Here is a 17,342-nt window from a genome sequence, read left to right as displayed (position 1 = left end):
GCCCGATTATGCACGGCAAACATTAACAATGGTCAAGTGTCGTACAACATTTAATTGTAAACATAAAAGTTTATTCTAACCATTTATTTGTCCAATATCGAGCTGAATAGAATATGGCCCTAGCTGACAGCAGCACATGGCTAAATGGAGGAAAGAATGTGTTACTAATGTTATCTTTACTTGTGAACTGACTAAATATGCAAATTGTTTTGGTGATGTCACTCAAACCTGCCATCAACATTACTGACCCATGCATCTGCTACAAGATAGGGGTCGGGATTAAACTCCTAAAATGTTACAGTTTTAGTCATACAAAGCTCAGACGAACAGGAAAAAACAGACCTTGAAGGATCCTTTCAAAATGTTTTGGCACACATTCTTAATATATAAAACTTCAAATACAACTATACATAATCTCGTTTCATTACGGGACTGCTGGATAAGGCTCAGACTTCTCGTGCTATTTAGTATTTGCCAAAAAAAAAAATTACTTATCTCCTTACTCTGAGATATATTTTAAGTGCAGCCACTGATTTTCGGCCACAGTTTTATTTTTTCCACTTGTGAAGATACAGGTAAAATACTGGTATATAATTGTCCTCATGAAGCACACACAGCCTTACTTCACCTCATACACTACAGAAATAAAGACGTCTCTTGAGATTTCTGTTGTGGTGCATTAGTGTTTGAGTATGACTCACAAAAACACACACAGACATGTACACATTTCACAAAAAAAAAAATGAAGAAATCGGATTTCGCATGAATACGAAACCTATTTTTGTACCATTAACTTTTTTTTAAATTGTGATATTATTAAATCTTAATGGTACTAATTTCTCATTACAGTACTGCATCCGGATGTTGTACTTTTGAGTTTGATTAAAATCCCATTATTCTCAATGGTGATTCTTATTAAATTAGGTTTTTATTTTACAAATCTGTATTACAGTAAAAATACTACCATGATGTATAAATACTTTATGATTTTTGCATTACAGCAATAAGAAGTAGAACAAGAGGATTAAAATAAATAGAATTTTTGCATTGTGGTAAAAAGAACGCTTAAAAGGAATATTCCGGGTTCAATACAAGTTAAGCTCAGTTGACAGCATTTGTGGCATAATATTGATTACCACAAAAATGTACTTTGACTCGTCCCTCATTTTCTTTAAAAAAACAAAAAAAAAAGCAAAAATCAAGAGTACAGTGAGGCACTTGCAATGGAAGTGAATGGGGGCCAATTTTTGAATGTTAAAATACTCACTGTTTCAAAAGTATAACCACAAGACATAAAGGATATTTGTGTAAACATGATTTTAGTGTGTTAATATTGCCTACTTACCTTTTCTGTGTAAAGTTAAAGCCAATTTTACAATTTCATTACCATGACGATGAAATGTCAACAAACCCTAAACCCTTAAATGACTAAAATGACGATTTAAACAACTTTACAGCTCAAATAATACATGAGTTTTAACAGAAGAATTAATGCAAGTGCTTTTATAAAATTCTAAGCTTCACATTTCTGTGTTTAAACCCTCCAAAAATTGGCCATATTCACTTTCATTGTCCCCATTCACTTCCATTGTAATAACCTCACTGTAACATCAAAATATTGCATTTTTTATAGAAAAGAAAAAAATAATTTTTGTGGTAATCAACATTATGCCACAAATGCTGTCGATTGAGCGTATTGAAACAGGAACATTCCTTTAATGCAAAAACTCTTCATGATCCTAAAAATAGGTTTAATTTTCTTTAAGCAAAATATTATGTTATATATATATATATATATATATATATATATATATATATATATATATATATATATATATATATATATCATCTTACATTTGATTTTGGGGTGAATTACGACTCCAAAATTTTCTAAAAAAATTGTATACTATATATACCAAAGATCTGCAAAAACAGAGAGACAAGAAAGCTATGTTGCTTGCATTTGGACAGACTGCTGGAACTGTAAATATGTTCTAGCTGACAATCAGTGGCTTTAAAGGAAAAATAAAGTTTTGCAAGCTTTTGCAGATGAACAAGAGAGAGAGAGCAAGACAGCACAGTATCTGATCAATTCAGCAGGTGGTTGCTGTCTGATTCTGGGCAGTGATCTAGAGCCTAGGAATAGATCTCTAAGGATGCCCGTATGGGGCCAAAAAGCAGGCAAGATGAGTATACAACAACATTAGGTGGGCATTTGTTCTGCTCTGCATCAGGAGTATAAATCTCATTCCATTCTTAACTGAACTTTATTTTGGCTCCACAGGGAAGTTCAGTAACATCCTCTATGACATCACATTCTTCATTTGCTATTCTCCTTGGTTACTAATGGATAGAATGTGAGAGGTCGACAAGGGTTTGGCTGGATTGTTTACAACTGCATCAGCAGCAAGTGCGTTCTCGGGTCGACTCAGATGGTTGCCGACGTAGTTTGAAGCCTTTGACCGCAGACCCTCCATCTGTGTCTAAAACGGGGATCTTTTGACCTGAAAAAAAGAAAAAAAAGTACATAAAATGAGATTAGAACATTACAGTATTTATATGGCAGTTAAAAGATACTGTAATGTACAGAGAGGTAAAAGTAAAAAATTCTCAGTTAAAGATGAAATGTGTCTTTTTTGTTTCAAATCCTTGGTAACACTTTACAATAAGGTTCCATTTGTTAACATTAGTTAATGCATTAGGTATCATGAACTAACAATGAACTATATATTTTTTACAGCATTTATTCATCTTTGTCAGTGTTAGTTAATAAAAATAAAATAGTTCATGGTCACATACAATAGTCAATATAGTGTTAGTTCATTGTAAATTAACTAATGTTAACTAATACAACTTTTGATAAAAAAATGTGTTATTACTATATGTTGACAATAACATTAACCAAGATTAATAAATGCTGTAAAAGTATTGTTCATTGTTAGTTCATGATACCTAATGCATTAACTAATGTTAACAAATGGAACCTTATTTTAAAAAGTTACCAAATACTTTTTCCATCCCTGGTGCATAATAATTAAAGTTTATAACTACAAGTAAAGCCGGCACCACACAATCAGACTCCAAACAACTCGATTTTGGCAGAGGGTGTCACACATGCAGCCTGTTTTGCTGAGATCTCACTCTCTTCATTCGGAGGTACAAAATGACAAAAGTGGCTTCATGCACCCACAGGAATGCCTGTTCCACAACGGGGCAACTGCCAAACTCTGTGGTAAAAGATCCACATTCTGTAACTCATCCACTGCCCTGGGTCCAAGTGCTGAGAAAAAGTATCCACCTAAAGACTATTCTCACCACCATCAAAATCAATTATACATCATGCATTCCATTATCAAGAAATAATAGAAAGCATTTATTAAAACGTGATTCGAGTTGATTCAAAAGCTCAATCGAGGCATGTTAAATCACATGAACTTTCAAACCTACAACTCTGAATGAGTGACAATAGATTTCTATAGTCTTCCTATGGATACATATGGATATTAAAGCACTGATGATGACTAGTTAGGGATTGACTCACTGATCTGAATGAAGACCTCATTGACGTTAATGGCATTTTTGGCACTGGTTTCAACAAATATGGCGTGAATGGAGTCAGCATAGTCCTTAGCGTCCTTCTCTGACACCTCCCTGGAAAACAAAAGGACACAAACAATGCAGCAGAAAAGGAAAGATGTTAAAAAAGAATGAGTAATACAGTAATTATAGTAGCCTACAATTCAGCAGAAACCACACCAATCTTGAAACAATAAAAGAAAACTGCGGCATGTTTGCTTTATTCTGGGTCTTTTATCATTAGAATAATTTTTATTGATACCATGGGAGTGTGGGAGAATATTTGAGTGGGCGGAAAACATATTTAAACATGCATTTTATGTGATGGTGGTGAATAACGAGCACACGGCAGGATGTTTGAGTGCAACTATTGTGCGCAGGCTGTTCTCTGTGCACCTGTCACCTGATCACAGGTGCTGATCAGATTGCACCTGTGCTACACGTATCAGGTCAGTCACACAGACAACAGATCCATTTTCTATTGATGCGTTGCTCTCTTAGATTATCCATCCAGGCATTAAAACTAGATCTTTTGAGGAAAATGTCACTGGTGCTTTCCTGTTCAAAAATTGCCGCCACAACGCTAGGGTGGTTGCTAGGCCGTTGCTGGCTTGTTTAAAGCAAAGTCAAAAGAGCCCACACTTAATGTCTCAATGATATTCTCAGTCTGATCTCATGAAAATTATGTAACTGTGGCGACATTTTTACAAAATGATATTAGATGGTTTATTATACATATTGCTGCAGTTATGAGATAAAATGTCCACTAAGTGGCGCTAAAAGCGAGTTAAATTTCTCCCAAACAGATGAGGTTCATAATGTTAATACTCTATAGAGGTTTAAATCAACAAAACTGACCTCCCTACCCTAAAACTTACTAATAGTGTCATAAACGCAAATACGAGAAGTAAAACGGAATTGCTAAAGCAACCACGTAATTTTGTGCTGCTTCTATGACACTTTCGTCTCACACGTCGACTCGTGTTCTTCAGGACTCGTCCAGCGCATTTTCAACGCAAATGCTACACTTTATCAGTTGAGCTGCCACGCAATTTGATCACATTCGAACAAGCTTGTAAATGTAGTTGGTTATGTAACTCAAATGTTAAAATGCTGTGCACTTAATTGTGTGTTTTATGTCACAAGATAGCACTGTGTGAGGAACAGGGCAAAAAATAAGTGTTTATGAATTAATCTGCTGTTTCACGGGTGATTTTTGTGAAAGTCAATAGTCGTTGTTGTAACGCCACTAGTGTTTATTTCCCCAGGAAACATCCATGATGCATAAATCAAGCCACTTAAAAGAAATTTAGCAAAAATGTAGGCATAGAAATGTGATTCTATGAGACCAGGTTGGTCTCACACCCCTCATTCAATGCAAGTTAATGGCATTTTTCCCGTTTTATTGTCCACTAAGCATATATTTTAAGTAATATGTACTGGTAATATCATTTTAAACAGGATTTCGATTATTTTTTGACACGCTGTTTACACCTGACACAAGCATTACATCAAATGCATATCATTCCCATTATCATCAGATATGATGATGATGTCTACACTGGAAGTGTCCATTGTGTTGCATTGTGTCACTCTGACAGTAAACGTATGTCCCGTTCCATTTTGAGCTTCACACGCTGATGCTACTCCAGCCAACAAGACAAATAAACGGTTTATAATGTTCGCTTCAATGCGTCCAGTGTAGACAGCTTCAAGCTGTCAAGTCAATGGAAGCCCCCGTTGTAGACAGGGTATTAGGGTAATGACATCAGTTATCTGCATTTATTTTAGAGCTTGAAAGCAGTAGATATTTTACATTTGGAAAAGAACTCTTATGCTTTGGGGGAAAAAACAATAAAATCAACTTTCAAAAGTGTAATAAACAATGGCTGTGGATCACTGAGAACAGCACTGGATATGCCATAAAATGCAGCAACTACGTTTTATGTGCCAGACTGAACAATCGCAAGAATTTTCCCCGATATTTAGTGTCTAAACGCTTGCGGTGCAATTGCTACTCCTCAGATTCGACGTCTTGGTCTTTATGGTTTTAAGAAGTAAAATACAACCACACTGACAGCTGACTCGCACTGCCAAAGAAAGCAATGGTGAACCAAGATATATCATTGGACCTGTGGGAAGAGTGAAGCAATTTAAACTGGAAAGATAAATTACAGAGTGTTGCGCGTATAGTAACGGACGTGTGCGAGCTTGTTTTCAATGAGTCAAGACAAGCTGACAGCAAATATGCGGGTCTTTTCCCAACATCAAACTGAGTTGACAGCCACTGTGCGTGCATCACTTCAAGTTGAATAGAGATGACAGGATGTGGAGTCTTTTGTGGCAAGGACGGTGGAATTCACCTGGCATCCGTGAGATCGCATTTGTTGCCAGCGATAGCCACCACTATGTTGGGTGGTCCGTGCTGGCGAAGTTCCTTCACCCAGTTCTTCAAAGTCTGGAATGATTCCTGAGTGAGAGAGTAGAGGAGATTTTCAAGACCACATCCTGCTGCTGAAAGGTCAAAGATTTTAAACTTTAACATCCACTGCAATGCTCATATATCAACTATTCTAAAATGTGATGGACTTTATAAGGCCTAAAAAACAATTATTTTTTTTGTTTTTGTTTCATACAACAAAAAGTGACTGCCATGTTACAAAAAGGATCAAAAAAGCCATGGCCAAGTCAAAGGGGGGTGGGCAGCCCCCCTAGGTTTTTTTTTGTGCTCTGAAACTTCAGATGACCCCCACCCTGGTTGGATGTTGGAAGACCAAGGTCCCCAACCCCACCTTTGCTGGTCTGACCGCAAAACGAGAGAATCTACTGCCCAACCTAAAATTTTAAATGAAATAAAAAAAAAAAAAAAAAAAGTTGTCTATATGACTCGAGGGCTATATTCCAAGTCTTCCGAAACCACACAATAGCCATTATTCACTAAATATCTTGCATTCAGCCCATAACTTTTGAGTTTCACGGAAAAAAGAGAGATACGTGTTTTAAATGACATGAGGGTGAGTAGATGATGACAGATTTTTTTTTATTTTGGGGTCAACTATCCCTTTAATAGCTTTCCCAGCAGCAAGATTTATGAGGCAATATTGAAGAAATGTTTCAGTACCTCTTTAGTGATGTCATACACAATGATGGCTGCAGCGGAGCCCCTGTAGTACATGGGAGCCAAGGCACGAAACTAAGGGCAAAACACAGTGTGAGAGAAGGGAAAGAGAGAAAAGAAATATTCCGGCCAAGAAAAACAAAACTCTTTTATGGAGTGTGTTTATATATACAATTTGTTGATAACTATAAAAACCAGTTCATTATGAAAACCTGACAACGATAGCTCAGTGGTAAAAACACTGGCTACCACCCCTGGAGTTCGCTAGTTCGCTAATTCGAATCCCAGGGCGTGCTGAATGACTCTAGCCAGGTCTCCTAAGCGACCAAATTGGCCCGGTTGCTAGGGAGGGTACAGTCACATGGGGTAACCTCCTCGTGGTCGCTATAACGTGGTTCGTTCTCGGTGGGGTGTGTGGCGAGTTGAGCGTGGTTGCCGCGGTGGATGGCGTGAAGCCTCCACATGCGCTATGTCTCCGTGGCAATGCGCTCAACAAGCCACGTGATAAGATGTGTGAGTTGACGGTCTCAGACGCGGAGGCAACTGGGATTCGTCCTCCGCCACCCAGACTGAGGCGAATCACTACGTGACCACAAGGACTTAAAAAGCACATTGGGAATTGGGAGAATTCCAATTTGGGAGAAAAAGGAGAAAAAGAAAAAGAAAAAAGAAAAAACCTGACAACGAAAAAAAAAGTTAACGTGACTTTAAATTATCTGTTTTTTCTCTGTTTTTTTTTTTTTTGTGTCAAATTGTACACAAACATATACACGTTGGATAAGCTGCCAGAACACTGGAAGCGGTGTGTACACGCAGAGCGAAAACTGTGTGTCCCAATTGGTTTTTCCTTTAACAGTTTCTGACCTTTCCAAAACACAGTTTACACTTACATTATCAGAATATCACCAAATTCTGATTAATATTTGAATATTCTTGTGCATGCAAACACAAGCCACATGCACTTTAATTTTGTTTGAAAACTCAGTTTTCAGTTTCCTAACGGCATCATTTAAGTAAAAGGTAACGGAGAGCATTTTAGAAACATTCCATATTCTGTGAATGAAAATGACTTTCTACTGTAATAATCACAGCAAAATCAATGTGTTTTCAAATTAAAACATATATTTTTAATTGCACAAGAATATTCTGATATTAATGTGCATGCAATTTTTTTTTTTTTTCATGTAAACATCTTTTTCAGAATATCCACCATAGCTAAAAGTTCACCTGTGCATGTCCAAACAAAGGCAATTCTGGATAGTTTTAGATACAGATAGTTGTAAAAAGTCAAGATATTTGAAGAAACACCTTTTTGTAACAAGAAAGATCATTTTAAGTAGCATCTAACAAACATTAAAAGAAAACATCATGGCCTACATGAGCCTCATGTATGTTTACAATTCATCATACACTTGTGTTATTGTTAAGAACAAGGATTAGTATTAATGATCTGATTATATAACTGTTCAAAATTACTAAAACACAGCACAATAAATCACAACAATAAGCATCTCCAGAATTTTCAGAAGTGTATAGCAGGAAAATAATGTACACAATACGCATGTCTTAGTTTATTCTCAATATGCTGATAATCATATATAGATGAATATTCCAATAGTTTTGGAGCATGTTAACATAACCTGGCTTAACCAGAGTATGAACCTATTGGAAACAGAGTCTTTAATGCACACCAGTATGCTGATTAACTACCAAAAACCAGCTTATTCAAATATTCGACAAAGCAAGAAAACCGCATTTACATGAGATCATCAGGTTATTCCCTGATTTTTATGTCAAAACTTAACCAGGCATGCACACAACACTTGCACACATTTAATAAGAACGTCTGTAAAGGTCTTTACATGCAATGCAAAATCAGGATAATGGGCGAAAATCTAGGTGTGCCGATAGGTTTATGCTTAAACCGTTTATGACTTTGCCTCCATAAAGGAAAACTGTTTAAGGCGTTTGTATGACCACACATGTCGTCGGTTAAATATAGCATAATCTATATAATTTAGCATAATCGTGTAAGAATGTGCATGTAAACGCAATCACCGATAACATCCCAACTACATTCCTTCTTGGAGCAGGGCGGCTGATCCCAACCTGCATGTGATTATTATCAGAACTTTGAGAGAATTTGTACATTTTGGGTGAGATCTCCTTAGAGTTTCACACCAAATTACACAGACAACTCAAACACAAATAAACAAATGTTATTCCAACATGTTCCTTTTCAGATTTCAAACATAGCTCCAGGCAGCCGATTAGGAAAACCATGCAGAAAACCCCTAGACATGAGCCACTGTTAAACCCTGAAGGAGACTTGAATTTCAAGCGGTAATGCCAAGGGGGCTTGAGTCAGGAACTGCGGGGAAATGCATATCAACACATGTGGGAGCCATCCAGGGAAAGATGAGCGCGATGTCAGAAGCAGTTAGTGTTTTAATCATTATAGAACAGCATATTTGGGTTTTACGAGTCCGACCCCGGTCATCAAAAATATTTAAAAAAAAAGACACAGATTAATAAAAACAAGCTGGATCCAGTGTGCCATTCCACAGAAGAAGAAAAAAAAAAAAGACCAAAAAGAGGGGAAAAGTGCAGTAAAGATTGAATGGGATAGAGAGAGAGAGAGAGAGAGAGCGAAAAAGAGAACAAAAGAGCAGTACTAGATAACAGGTTTGGGTTTTTTCATTCTCTGATAACAACAGGCATGTGCTGTCCTGAGAAATAATGTAATAATAAGAAATAATAAGTGCAATTAGCTAGTGTGTTATTCTGAATCTTAAAATAAAATCAAATGCAATGTTTTGGCAAATTAAGTGGCCTTAAAGGGGTCATAACATGCCTTTTTTATTATTTTAATTTGTTTCTTGAGGTTCACTTATGATATTAGTAAGTTTTTTTTTGCACAAATATATTGTCATATATTTGTGAAACATGATCATTTTCCACCCCCATTCTGACCCTCTGTCACAAACACTCAGTTTTAGTGCTGCTTCTCCATTAAGACTTGACAGTAAACGCCCACTGATTTGATTGGCTCTCTGCTCTTGACTGATCTGCCATCTCACTGCTGCTCAACACTACTGGACGGGACTATGGAAGTGATAAAGTTAAAGGTTTTTCAAAAATGGCTCAGAATAGTGAGGTTAGTTTTGAGAAAAGGTCTGGCATCATTTGTTTTCAACTAATGCAAAAAAAAAAAAAAAAATTTAAAAATAAAATCCATACATTTTTTACTTTCACTCTTAAAGTGTCCAGTTATTTTTATAGGCCACTTTTATACAATTAATAATGTGGATTTTGTGACAATGATGTAAACTCACATTAAATGGTGTAAGTAAAGAAGAAACCATGCAATCAATGCACCAGTAATAAGTGCTTGGAATGCTTAGTACAGCATCTAGGAATAACAATTCATCTCTACCAGTTCATTCGGCAACCATACTAGTGTATTACTTTATTCATAAAAAATAATTTAATTGAAATAGTCAGTGCCAGAAAAAACACAGCCCTTCCCATTTCGTTTTCTCTTATAAAACAAATAAATCAAGTTTGACGGACAAAGTCTCTCACATTTATAGCTATTTTTGGCCCTACAACTTCCTGCACAAGCAAGAGGAAACGTGTCAGTTTAGCTGTTTTCTGATTCAAGGTGCAGGATGTCTTCACACAGACGTCCCAGCATTCCAGACTGTGTGGTCTCACTTTCTCCCTCTCCAAATCTCATTTGTATTTTATCATCCACTTCTGTCAGTCATTCACTACCTCTTCAAATTTATTTTGCTGTCTCCAGAGCTCTCTCTTCCACCTTTTTCTCTCTAATTCTTATAGTGGGATCCAAAGTCTGAGAGTACTAGTGAAAATGCTTCAATTTTGGATTTTTCTGATTTAATGCATCTTTTTTTCCCCTTTACAAATAGTTTTATCAACATAATTTGTGCAAAGGAGTAAACATGGTAAATTTCACAAATTTGCTTACATATAATCAATGAGCTAGAAATAGTACAGAATCTGAATATAATCAAAATATTTATTTTACGCCATTAAATCATATCTCAAGCTTTTGGACCCCACTGTAAATATTTGCTATTTCTATAGCAAGAAAACCATAAGTTAGAGAGACAGGTAGACAGAACGACAGACAGACAGACTAGATAGAACGACAGACAGACAGACAGGTGGACAGACTGACAGGTAGATAGAATGACAGACAGACAGAATGACAGGTTGATAGAACGACAGACAGACAGGAAGACAGAACGGCAGACATACAGACAGATAAATAGATAGACAGACAGACAGACAGAACGACAGACAAACAGGTATATAGAACGACAGACTAGATAAAACAACAGACAGATGAACAGATAGATTGGACTGATTAGAACGACAGACAGGTGGACAGACAGACAGGTAGATAGACTGACAGACAGACAGGTAGACAGAATGACAGAGAGACAGAATAGACAGACAAGTAAATAGAACAATAGACAGAAGAACAGATAGAATGGACAGACAGACAGGTAGATAGAATGACAGACAGACAGGTAGACAGAACGACAGACAGACAGGTAGACAGAATGACAGAGAGACAGGTTGATAGAATGACAGACAGACAGGAAGACAGAATGGCAGACATACAGACAGACAGATAAATAGATAGACAGACAGACAGATAGAACGACAGACAGACGGGTATATAGAACGACAGACAGACAGGTAGATAAAACAACAGACAGATGAACAGATAGATTGGACTGATTGGATAGAACGACAGACAGGTGGACAGACAGACAGGTAGACAGAATGACAGACAGACAGGTAGACAGAATGACAGAGAGAGACAGAATAGACAGACAGACAGACAGATAAGTAGATAGAACAATAGACAGAAGAACAGATAGAATGACAGACAAACAGGTAGATAGAACGAAAGACAGACAGACAGACTAGACAGAATGACAGACAGACAGGTAGATAGAATGACAGACAGACAGACTAGATAGAATGACATACAGACAGGTAGATAGAACGACAGACAGACAGACTAGGCAGAATGACAGACAGACAGGTGGACAGACAGACAGGTATATAGAACGACAGACAGACAGGTAGATAAAACAACAGACAGACGAACAAATAGATTGGACTGATTGGATAGAACGACAGACAGGTGGACAGACAGACAGGTAGACAGAATGACAGAGAGACAGAATAGACAGACAGACAGGTATACAGACAAGTAAATAGAACAATAGACAGATGAACAGATAGATTGGACTGATTGGATAGAACGACAGACAGGTGGACAGACAGACAGGTAGATAGAATGACAGACAGACAGGTAGACAGACAGACATACAGACAACTAAATAGAACAATAGACAGACGAACAGATAGATTGGACTGATTGGATAGAATGACAGACAGGTGGACGGACAGACAGACAGGTAGATAGAATGACAGACAGACAGGTAGACAGAATGACAGAGAGACAGAATAGACAGACAGACAGGTATACAGACAATTAGATAGAACAATAGACAGACGAACAGATAGATTGGACTGATTGGATAGAACGACAGACAGGTGGACAGACAGAACGGCAGACAGACAGACAGGCATATAGAACGGCAGACAGACAGGCATATAGAACGGCAGACAGACAGACCGGCAGACACGGGTAGACAGAACGACAGACAGACAGGCAGATAGAACGACACACAGACAAACAGACAGATTAGATAGACCGACAGACAGATAGATTAGACAGACGGACAGACAGGTAGATAGAACGACAGAAAGACATATAGACTAGACAGACAGGTAGATAGAATGTCACACAGACCGACAGACAGACAGACAGATAGATAGACAGATAGACAGACAGATGGACATGGCTTTTCTATAGTTGCTACAGTGCTGTTATAAAAAGCTGTTTTGGATAATTATTCAATCAGGAGCCTGAAAGACACTGAAAAGCCAGCTCACAGCTCCTGGCAGAGTATGGGAATCTGTGGACAGAACTGTCTTGTCTTAACAATACAACATTGAGTTGGAGTGAAAGACACTAAAAGAGAGGGAGAGAGACAGACATTCTGGCTTCAACTGCTCTTTCTCAAATCTTATCTCTGACAAAGCCTAACTTCTCATCCCAACGAACTCTGGGGCATCTTGAACAAAGCAAAGCAAAGAAGGCGTGACCTCTTTTAAAACTCAAAGGCCACGATGATGAGCTTGCGCCATCCGTACCACTGGAAATACATCAAAGCAATAAACGGGACCAGATGAGGAAAGACGAGCGAGATAAGGCCAAGACTTTGCCATTTTTCAGTCTCCATATGCTCAACTTTAGTCATTATATACTGTACACGCTACCAGTCAAAAGTTTGGACACACCTACTTTGTATGATACAATTTTTTAGTGGCCTGTGTGGGCAGCTTGGCATTCTACATATAGCAGCATCACATAACATCACAGACAAACATAAGCGCAGATCATATTCCAAACAGCCCCAAGACTGTTGTCATATCCTAACTGGTCTGGCAATAAACATCTCACACTGACATACCTCAGACACGCCAGCCACCTCTCCTACATACAAGCATTTGATGGAAAAAGAGTGACAACAAGTCAAAAATGAGTCAGTGTGTTCAAACTTCTGAGCTGTACAAAGAGTGAGAAAAATAATTATAGTTCATCTAAACACACACATACTGCACATACGTATGCTCAAAAGTGATAAGTGCAAGCAATATTGCCCCCTGTCGGATTATAAAGGCATTGCAATCATACACAGTGAAACGGAGTGAACATTGTATTATTTAATAGCTGTCAGTTTTTGCATGTGTCACCCGACTGTTTGTGCAGTGATTGTTAAGGTGTTTACCCTTTCTTGTCCAGCTGTGTCCCAGATGAGGAATTTGTGAAGCTCATTTTGGTACTGCACTGTCTTTGTCATAAATGACGCTCTGAAAATAAGATCAACATGACAGATCAATATAATTTTAAGCACACACAATACTAATAAGTAGACATGAATGGAATATGCACACTCAGAATGCTCTGCAAGTTTCTGCAGAATTTTTCAATAAAAATTATTTGGCCAATTTTAGAATTCTCAGCTCCATTTAAAACATTTTACAACATGTAAATCCATTCCACAGATTTCCCCCCACATTTCGTTCAACAGAACAAAGGTGCAAATTCCATGCAGGCGTACTCATAGACCTCTGTACAAAGTTTAAAAGTGTCTTTCCAGGGTAACTCAATTAAAGGGGGTTACACTTAAAATCTGTGACACAGTGATGTGAGTTTAAAGTGGAACACATATTATACAACATACATTGTGTATTAAATGGCTTAAATGTCGGTTGTCGAGAGCTGGAGGAACCACGACCGTCTGCCAAGAAGGGGAGGAGCGGTTCCGTCCACCAGGGGCCGGAGGACTCGCTGCCGTCCGCCAGAGGGCGGAGGAGCGGTTGAGGACCGTGCGACAGTGCGTCTGGGAGCTGCCGAGCAAGTTCTTCTCTCTCTCCACTCTCTGTGTCTCCGCTCACCTTCTCCCTCTCCCCACACCTCCCCTCGTCTCAGCCCCAGGTTCACAGGAGGCGGGGTGAACCACTGGCTGACAGAACGGCCGGAAGGGCAGCGTCTCCCCCCCAGAGATGGGGGGAGGGTTAGTCAGACCGGTGGCACCCTGGCCTGAATCAGGTGGGGGAGGAGTGTGACGAGGAGGAGGGCGTGGCAGGGCCCTGTTGGAGCACGGCTGGCTCTGAATCAGCTGATCAGCGGGAGAGCGAGATAAAGGGCAGCCGGAGACACCGGTTCAAGAGAGAGAGAGACGCACGCGGCCACGCTGCATGTTTGTTTGTCTTATGTTTTATGTTGTTTTAAGTTTATATTTGACATTAAAAGTTACGTTGACCGTTCTGCCGGTTCCCACCTCCTCCTTGCCCGTCCTTTTTCTGTTACAATATGACACCAGTCATTTTGTAAATATACATAATTACATTTTATTACATTATAAAAACAAATAATCCATCAGGTTGTTATTTTAAACCATATCTTCTGATACAAACTCCCTCTTTTACACACAGGGGAAATTTCAACTGCCAGAGTATCACATTATTTACTTGAAACAGCTTTCATTTCAGCACATGCCACGGCTTGCTGTGTTTGCTTTTGAAAATATGAAAGGGTGAATCTCATGAAAACATGCCTGGGTCACCACAAAATCAAAAGAAAATAAAAAGGCTGTAAGAATACGTGAAGAAAATTAAGCCTATTTTTGTACCATTCCGATTGTTGGCATATAGACATCATTTTCAAAACACTTAAGAAATCTTTTTTTTTTTTTTTTTAAATCAGCATTAAATAGAGAGAACAACACACAAAACATGATGTTTAAATACATTATCATTTAATGTCACAATGCAAAAAAGTTATAAAATGGAATAAAAAAATTAGAAATTTCTTAATGGTATGAAAATAGCCTTTGTTTTCTTTATGCCAAATATATGAAGTATACATGACGCAGACATGTTCTTGGCTTTACCCCAAAACCTGCTTGTAACTGTATCACAGTCAGTCTGACCTCATTGTGAGCGGGTTGTGCAATAGACTTACCCAATTGTGGGATTAATGTTGGGATCAAAACTATTCTCCACAAACCTCCACACGATACTTGACTTTCCAACCCCTGTATCCTAGGAGAAAACATGAAAATCAATACACAAAACACACAGACATCTTAAATCAAATCAATGAATACTGACAGATCAAATAGCCAAAACTACATAGGCTATTAGTACATTAGTATATTTGTAAACAGTAAATACAGGCAATATAAGAAAATTGTGCCAACCTTTATGCAAGGTGATTAAATTTGACACCACTAAAAATGGTGACTACAGTAAATCAATAGGCAGTTTTCTGTATATGGGTAGTTGACAACATGAACATAAAATGTTAACTGTTTAAGGTCAAACTTGAAATCTATACAATAATTATTTGTATAATGGTAAATCTTTCACGATAAAAAAAAATGCAGTTCATTTAAACGGATAGTTCACCCAAAAATGAAAATACTCTCATCATTTACTCACCCTCATGACTTTCTCTCTTCTGCTGAACACAAAAGAAGATTTTTAGAAGAATATCTCAGCTCTGTAGGTCCATACAATGCACATCAACAGGGTCCAAAACTTTGAAGCTCAAAAAGCATATAAAGTAATCCATATGACAACAGTGGTTAAATCGAGGTATTCAGGAGCGATATGATAAGTGTGGGTGAGAAATAGATCAATATTTAAGTCCTTTTTTTTACTATAAATCTTCAGTCTCAAATTTTTCTTCTTTTGCTTTTGGCGATTCACATTCTTTGTGCATGCCGCCACCTACTGGGCAGGGAGGAGAACTTATAGTAAAAAAGGACATAAATATTGATCTGTTTCTCACCCACACCAATCATATCACTTCTGAAGACATGAATTTAACCACTGGAGTTGTATGGATTACTTTTATGCTGTCTTTACATGGTTTTTTTAGTTTCAAAGTTTTGGACCCTGTTGACTTGCATTGTATGGACCTGCAGTGCTGAGATATTATCCAAAAAATCTTCGTTTGTGTTCTGCAGAAGAAAGAAAGTCATACACATCTTGGGTTGCATGAGAGTGAGTAAATGATGAGAAAATTTTCATTTTTGGTGAACTATCCCTTTAAATGGCCCTGCGATGTGATGAATGAATCTTTAAAAGCATTGCAGGATCCGGCTGTTGCTGTTTGAAATGTCATGTCAACTAACCATTACAGATTGCAAAGGCAAAACCACACATTGGTCACCCATTTCGGGTAAACATAGGTATTAGTAAAAAAAAAAAATAAATAAATAAATAATAATAAAAAAAATCGCGTCATGAAATCCTTATGCTAGATTTTTGATTTGTCCTATACAGTCAATGGAAACCACATGCATTCCAGAAATCTCTTGATAAAGTTTCTTTACTGGCAACTTCTCTAGTCTAGATACTATTTAACATCCATTTCTGAATGGGGCTTAAATGCGTCATCAAATGTCACTGTCATGATTCAGAGATCAACAAAGCTTACACAACAGGTACAGTAAAACCGCTGACACTTTCTATACAAGTCAAAACTGACATCAACACCGATAATCGTGGAACAACAGAGCGATCAAAACATAAAATATGCAGCAAACAATGCAAGCCACCATGGCAACGTCAAGTCATAAAAAGTGAATAGCAATCTTACCCCAAGAAGGCATACTTTCAGCTCTCTTAGAGACATATTGACCTCCAAACTATTAAAAACTCCCCAAACATTCCAGACGGTTTCATAAAGCTGATCAGCAACTATTTCTATTTGACGTAAGCTACAAAACAACACAAAATAGTTCTATATATCCACAAACCACCGTCTTAACGTGGAACACGGAATCAGATGCTGGCATTAAATGACGACATAACGTACAGAGCGTTATTTATTATTATAACAGGATTTCGTTAAATTAGCAATCGATTAGTTGCGTTATGAGCTGTTCGCCGATCGCCATCTTGAACTCCGGCTGACGCGTCACGTGATCGACATTGACTTATTTTTTTTATTTTTTTCTTC

The 17,342-nt window shown here is 37.8% G+C and overlaps 1 protein-coding gene across 1 annotated transcript; it reads right to left on the bottom strand.

Annotated features, from left to right (window-relative positions):
- Nucleotides 1–903: 903 nt before the first annotated feature.
- On the bottom strand, nt 904–17,293 carry LOC127449362 (ras-related protein Rab-22A). Its single transcript, XM_051712727.1, has 7 exons — nt 16,980–17,293; nt 15,336–15,415; nt 13,597–13,678; nt 6,698–6,769; nt 5,940–6,046; nt 3,542–3,651; nt 904–2,504 (listed from the first exon to the last, which is right to left on the bottom strand). The coding sequence occupies exons 1-7, from the start codon at nt 17,013–17,015 to the stop codon at nt 2,401–2,403; spliced, it is 591 nt and encodes a 196-aa protein (XP_051568687.1). The 5' UTR covers nt 17,016–17,293; the 3' UTR covers nt 904–2,400.
- Nucleotides 17,294–17,342: the final 49 nt, after the last annotated feature.

The sequence above is a fragment of the Myxocyprinus asiaticus genome, chromosome 12, assembly GCF_019703515.2.
Source record: "Myxocyprinus asiaticus isolate MX2 ecotype Aquarium Trade chromosome 12, UBuf_Myxa_2, whole genome shotgun sequence".
Taxonomy (NCBI): Eukaryota; Metazoa; Chordata; class Actinopteri; order Cypriniformes; family Catostomidae; genus Myxocyprinus; species Myxocyprinus asiaticus.
This window is presented reverse-complemented; position numbering and strand designations above follow the sequence as displayed.

What these genes read in the sequence shown, in the direction of transcription:
- LOC127449362 (XM_051712727.1), bottom strand. Translation starts at nt 17,015, where the DNA reads ATGTCTCTAAGAGAGCTGAAAGTATGCCTTCTTGGG. An exon ending in ACACAGCTGGACAAGAAAGG is followed by an intron (nt 6,770 to 13,596) that starts GTAAACACCTTA and finishes TTTTGCCCTTAG; the next exon opens with TTTCGTGCCTTGGCTCCCAT. An exon ending in TGCGATCTCACGGATGCCAG is followed by an intron (nt 3,652 to 5,939) that starts GTGAATTCCACC and finishes TTTGTTTTCCAG; the next exon opens with GGAGGTGTCAGAGAAGGACG.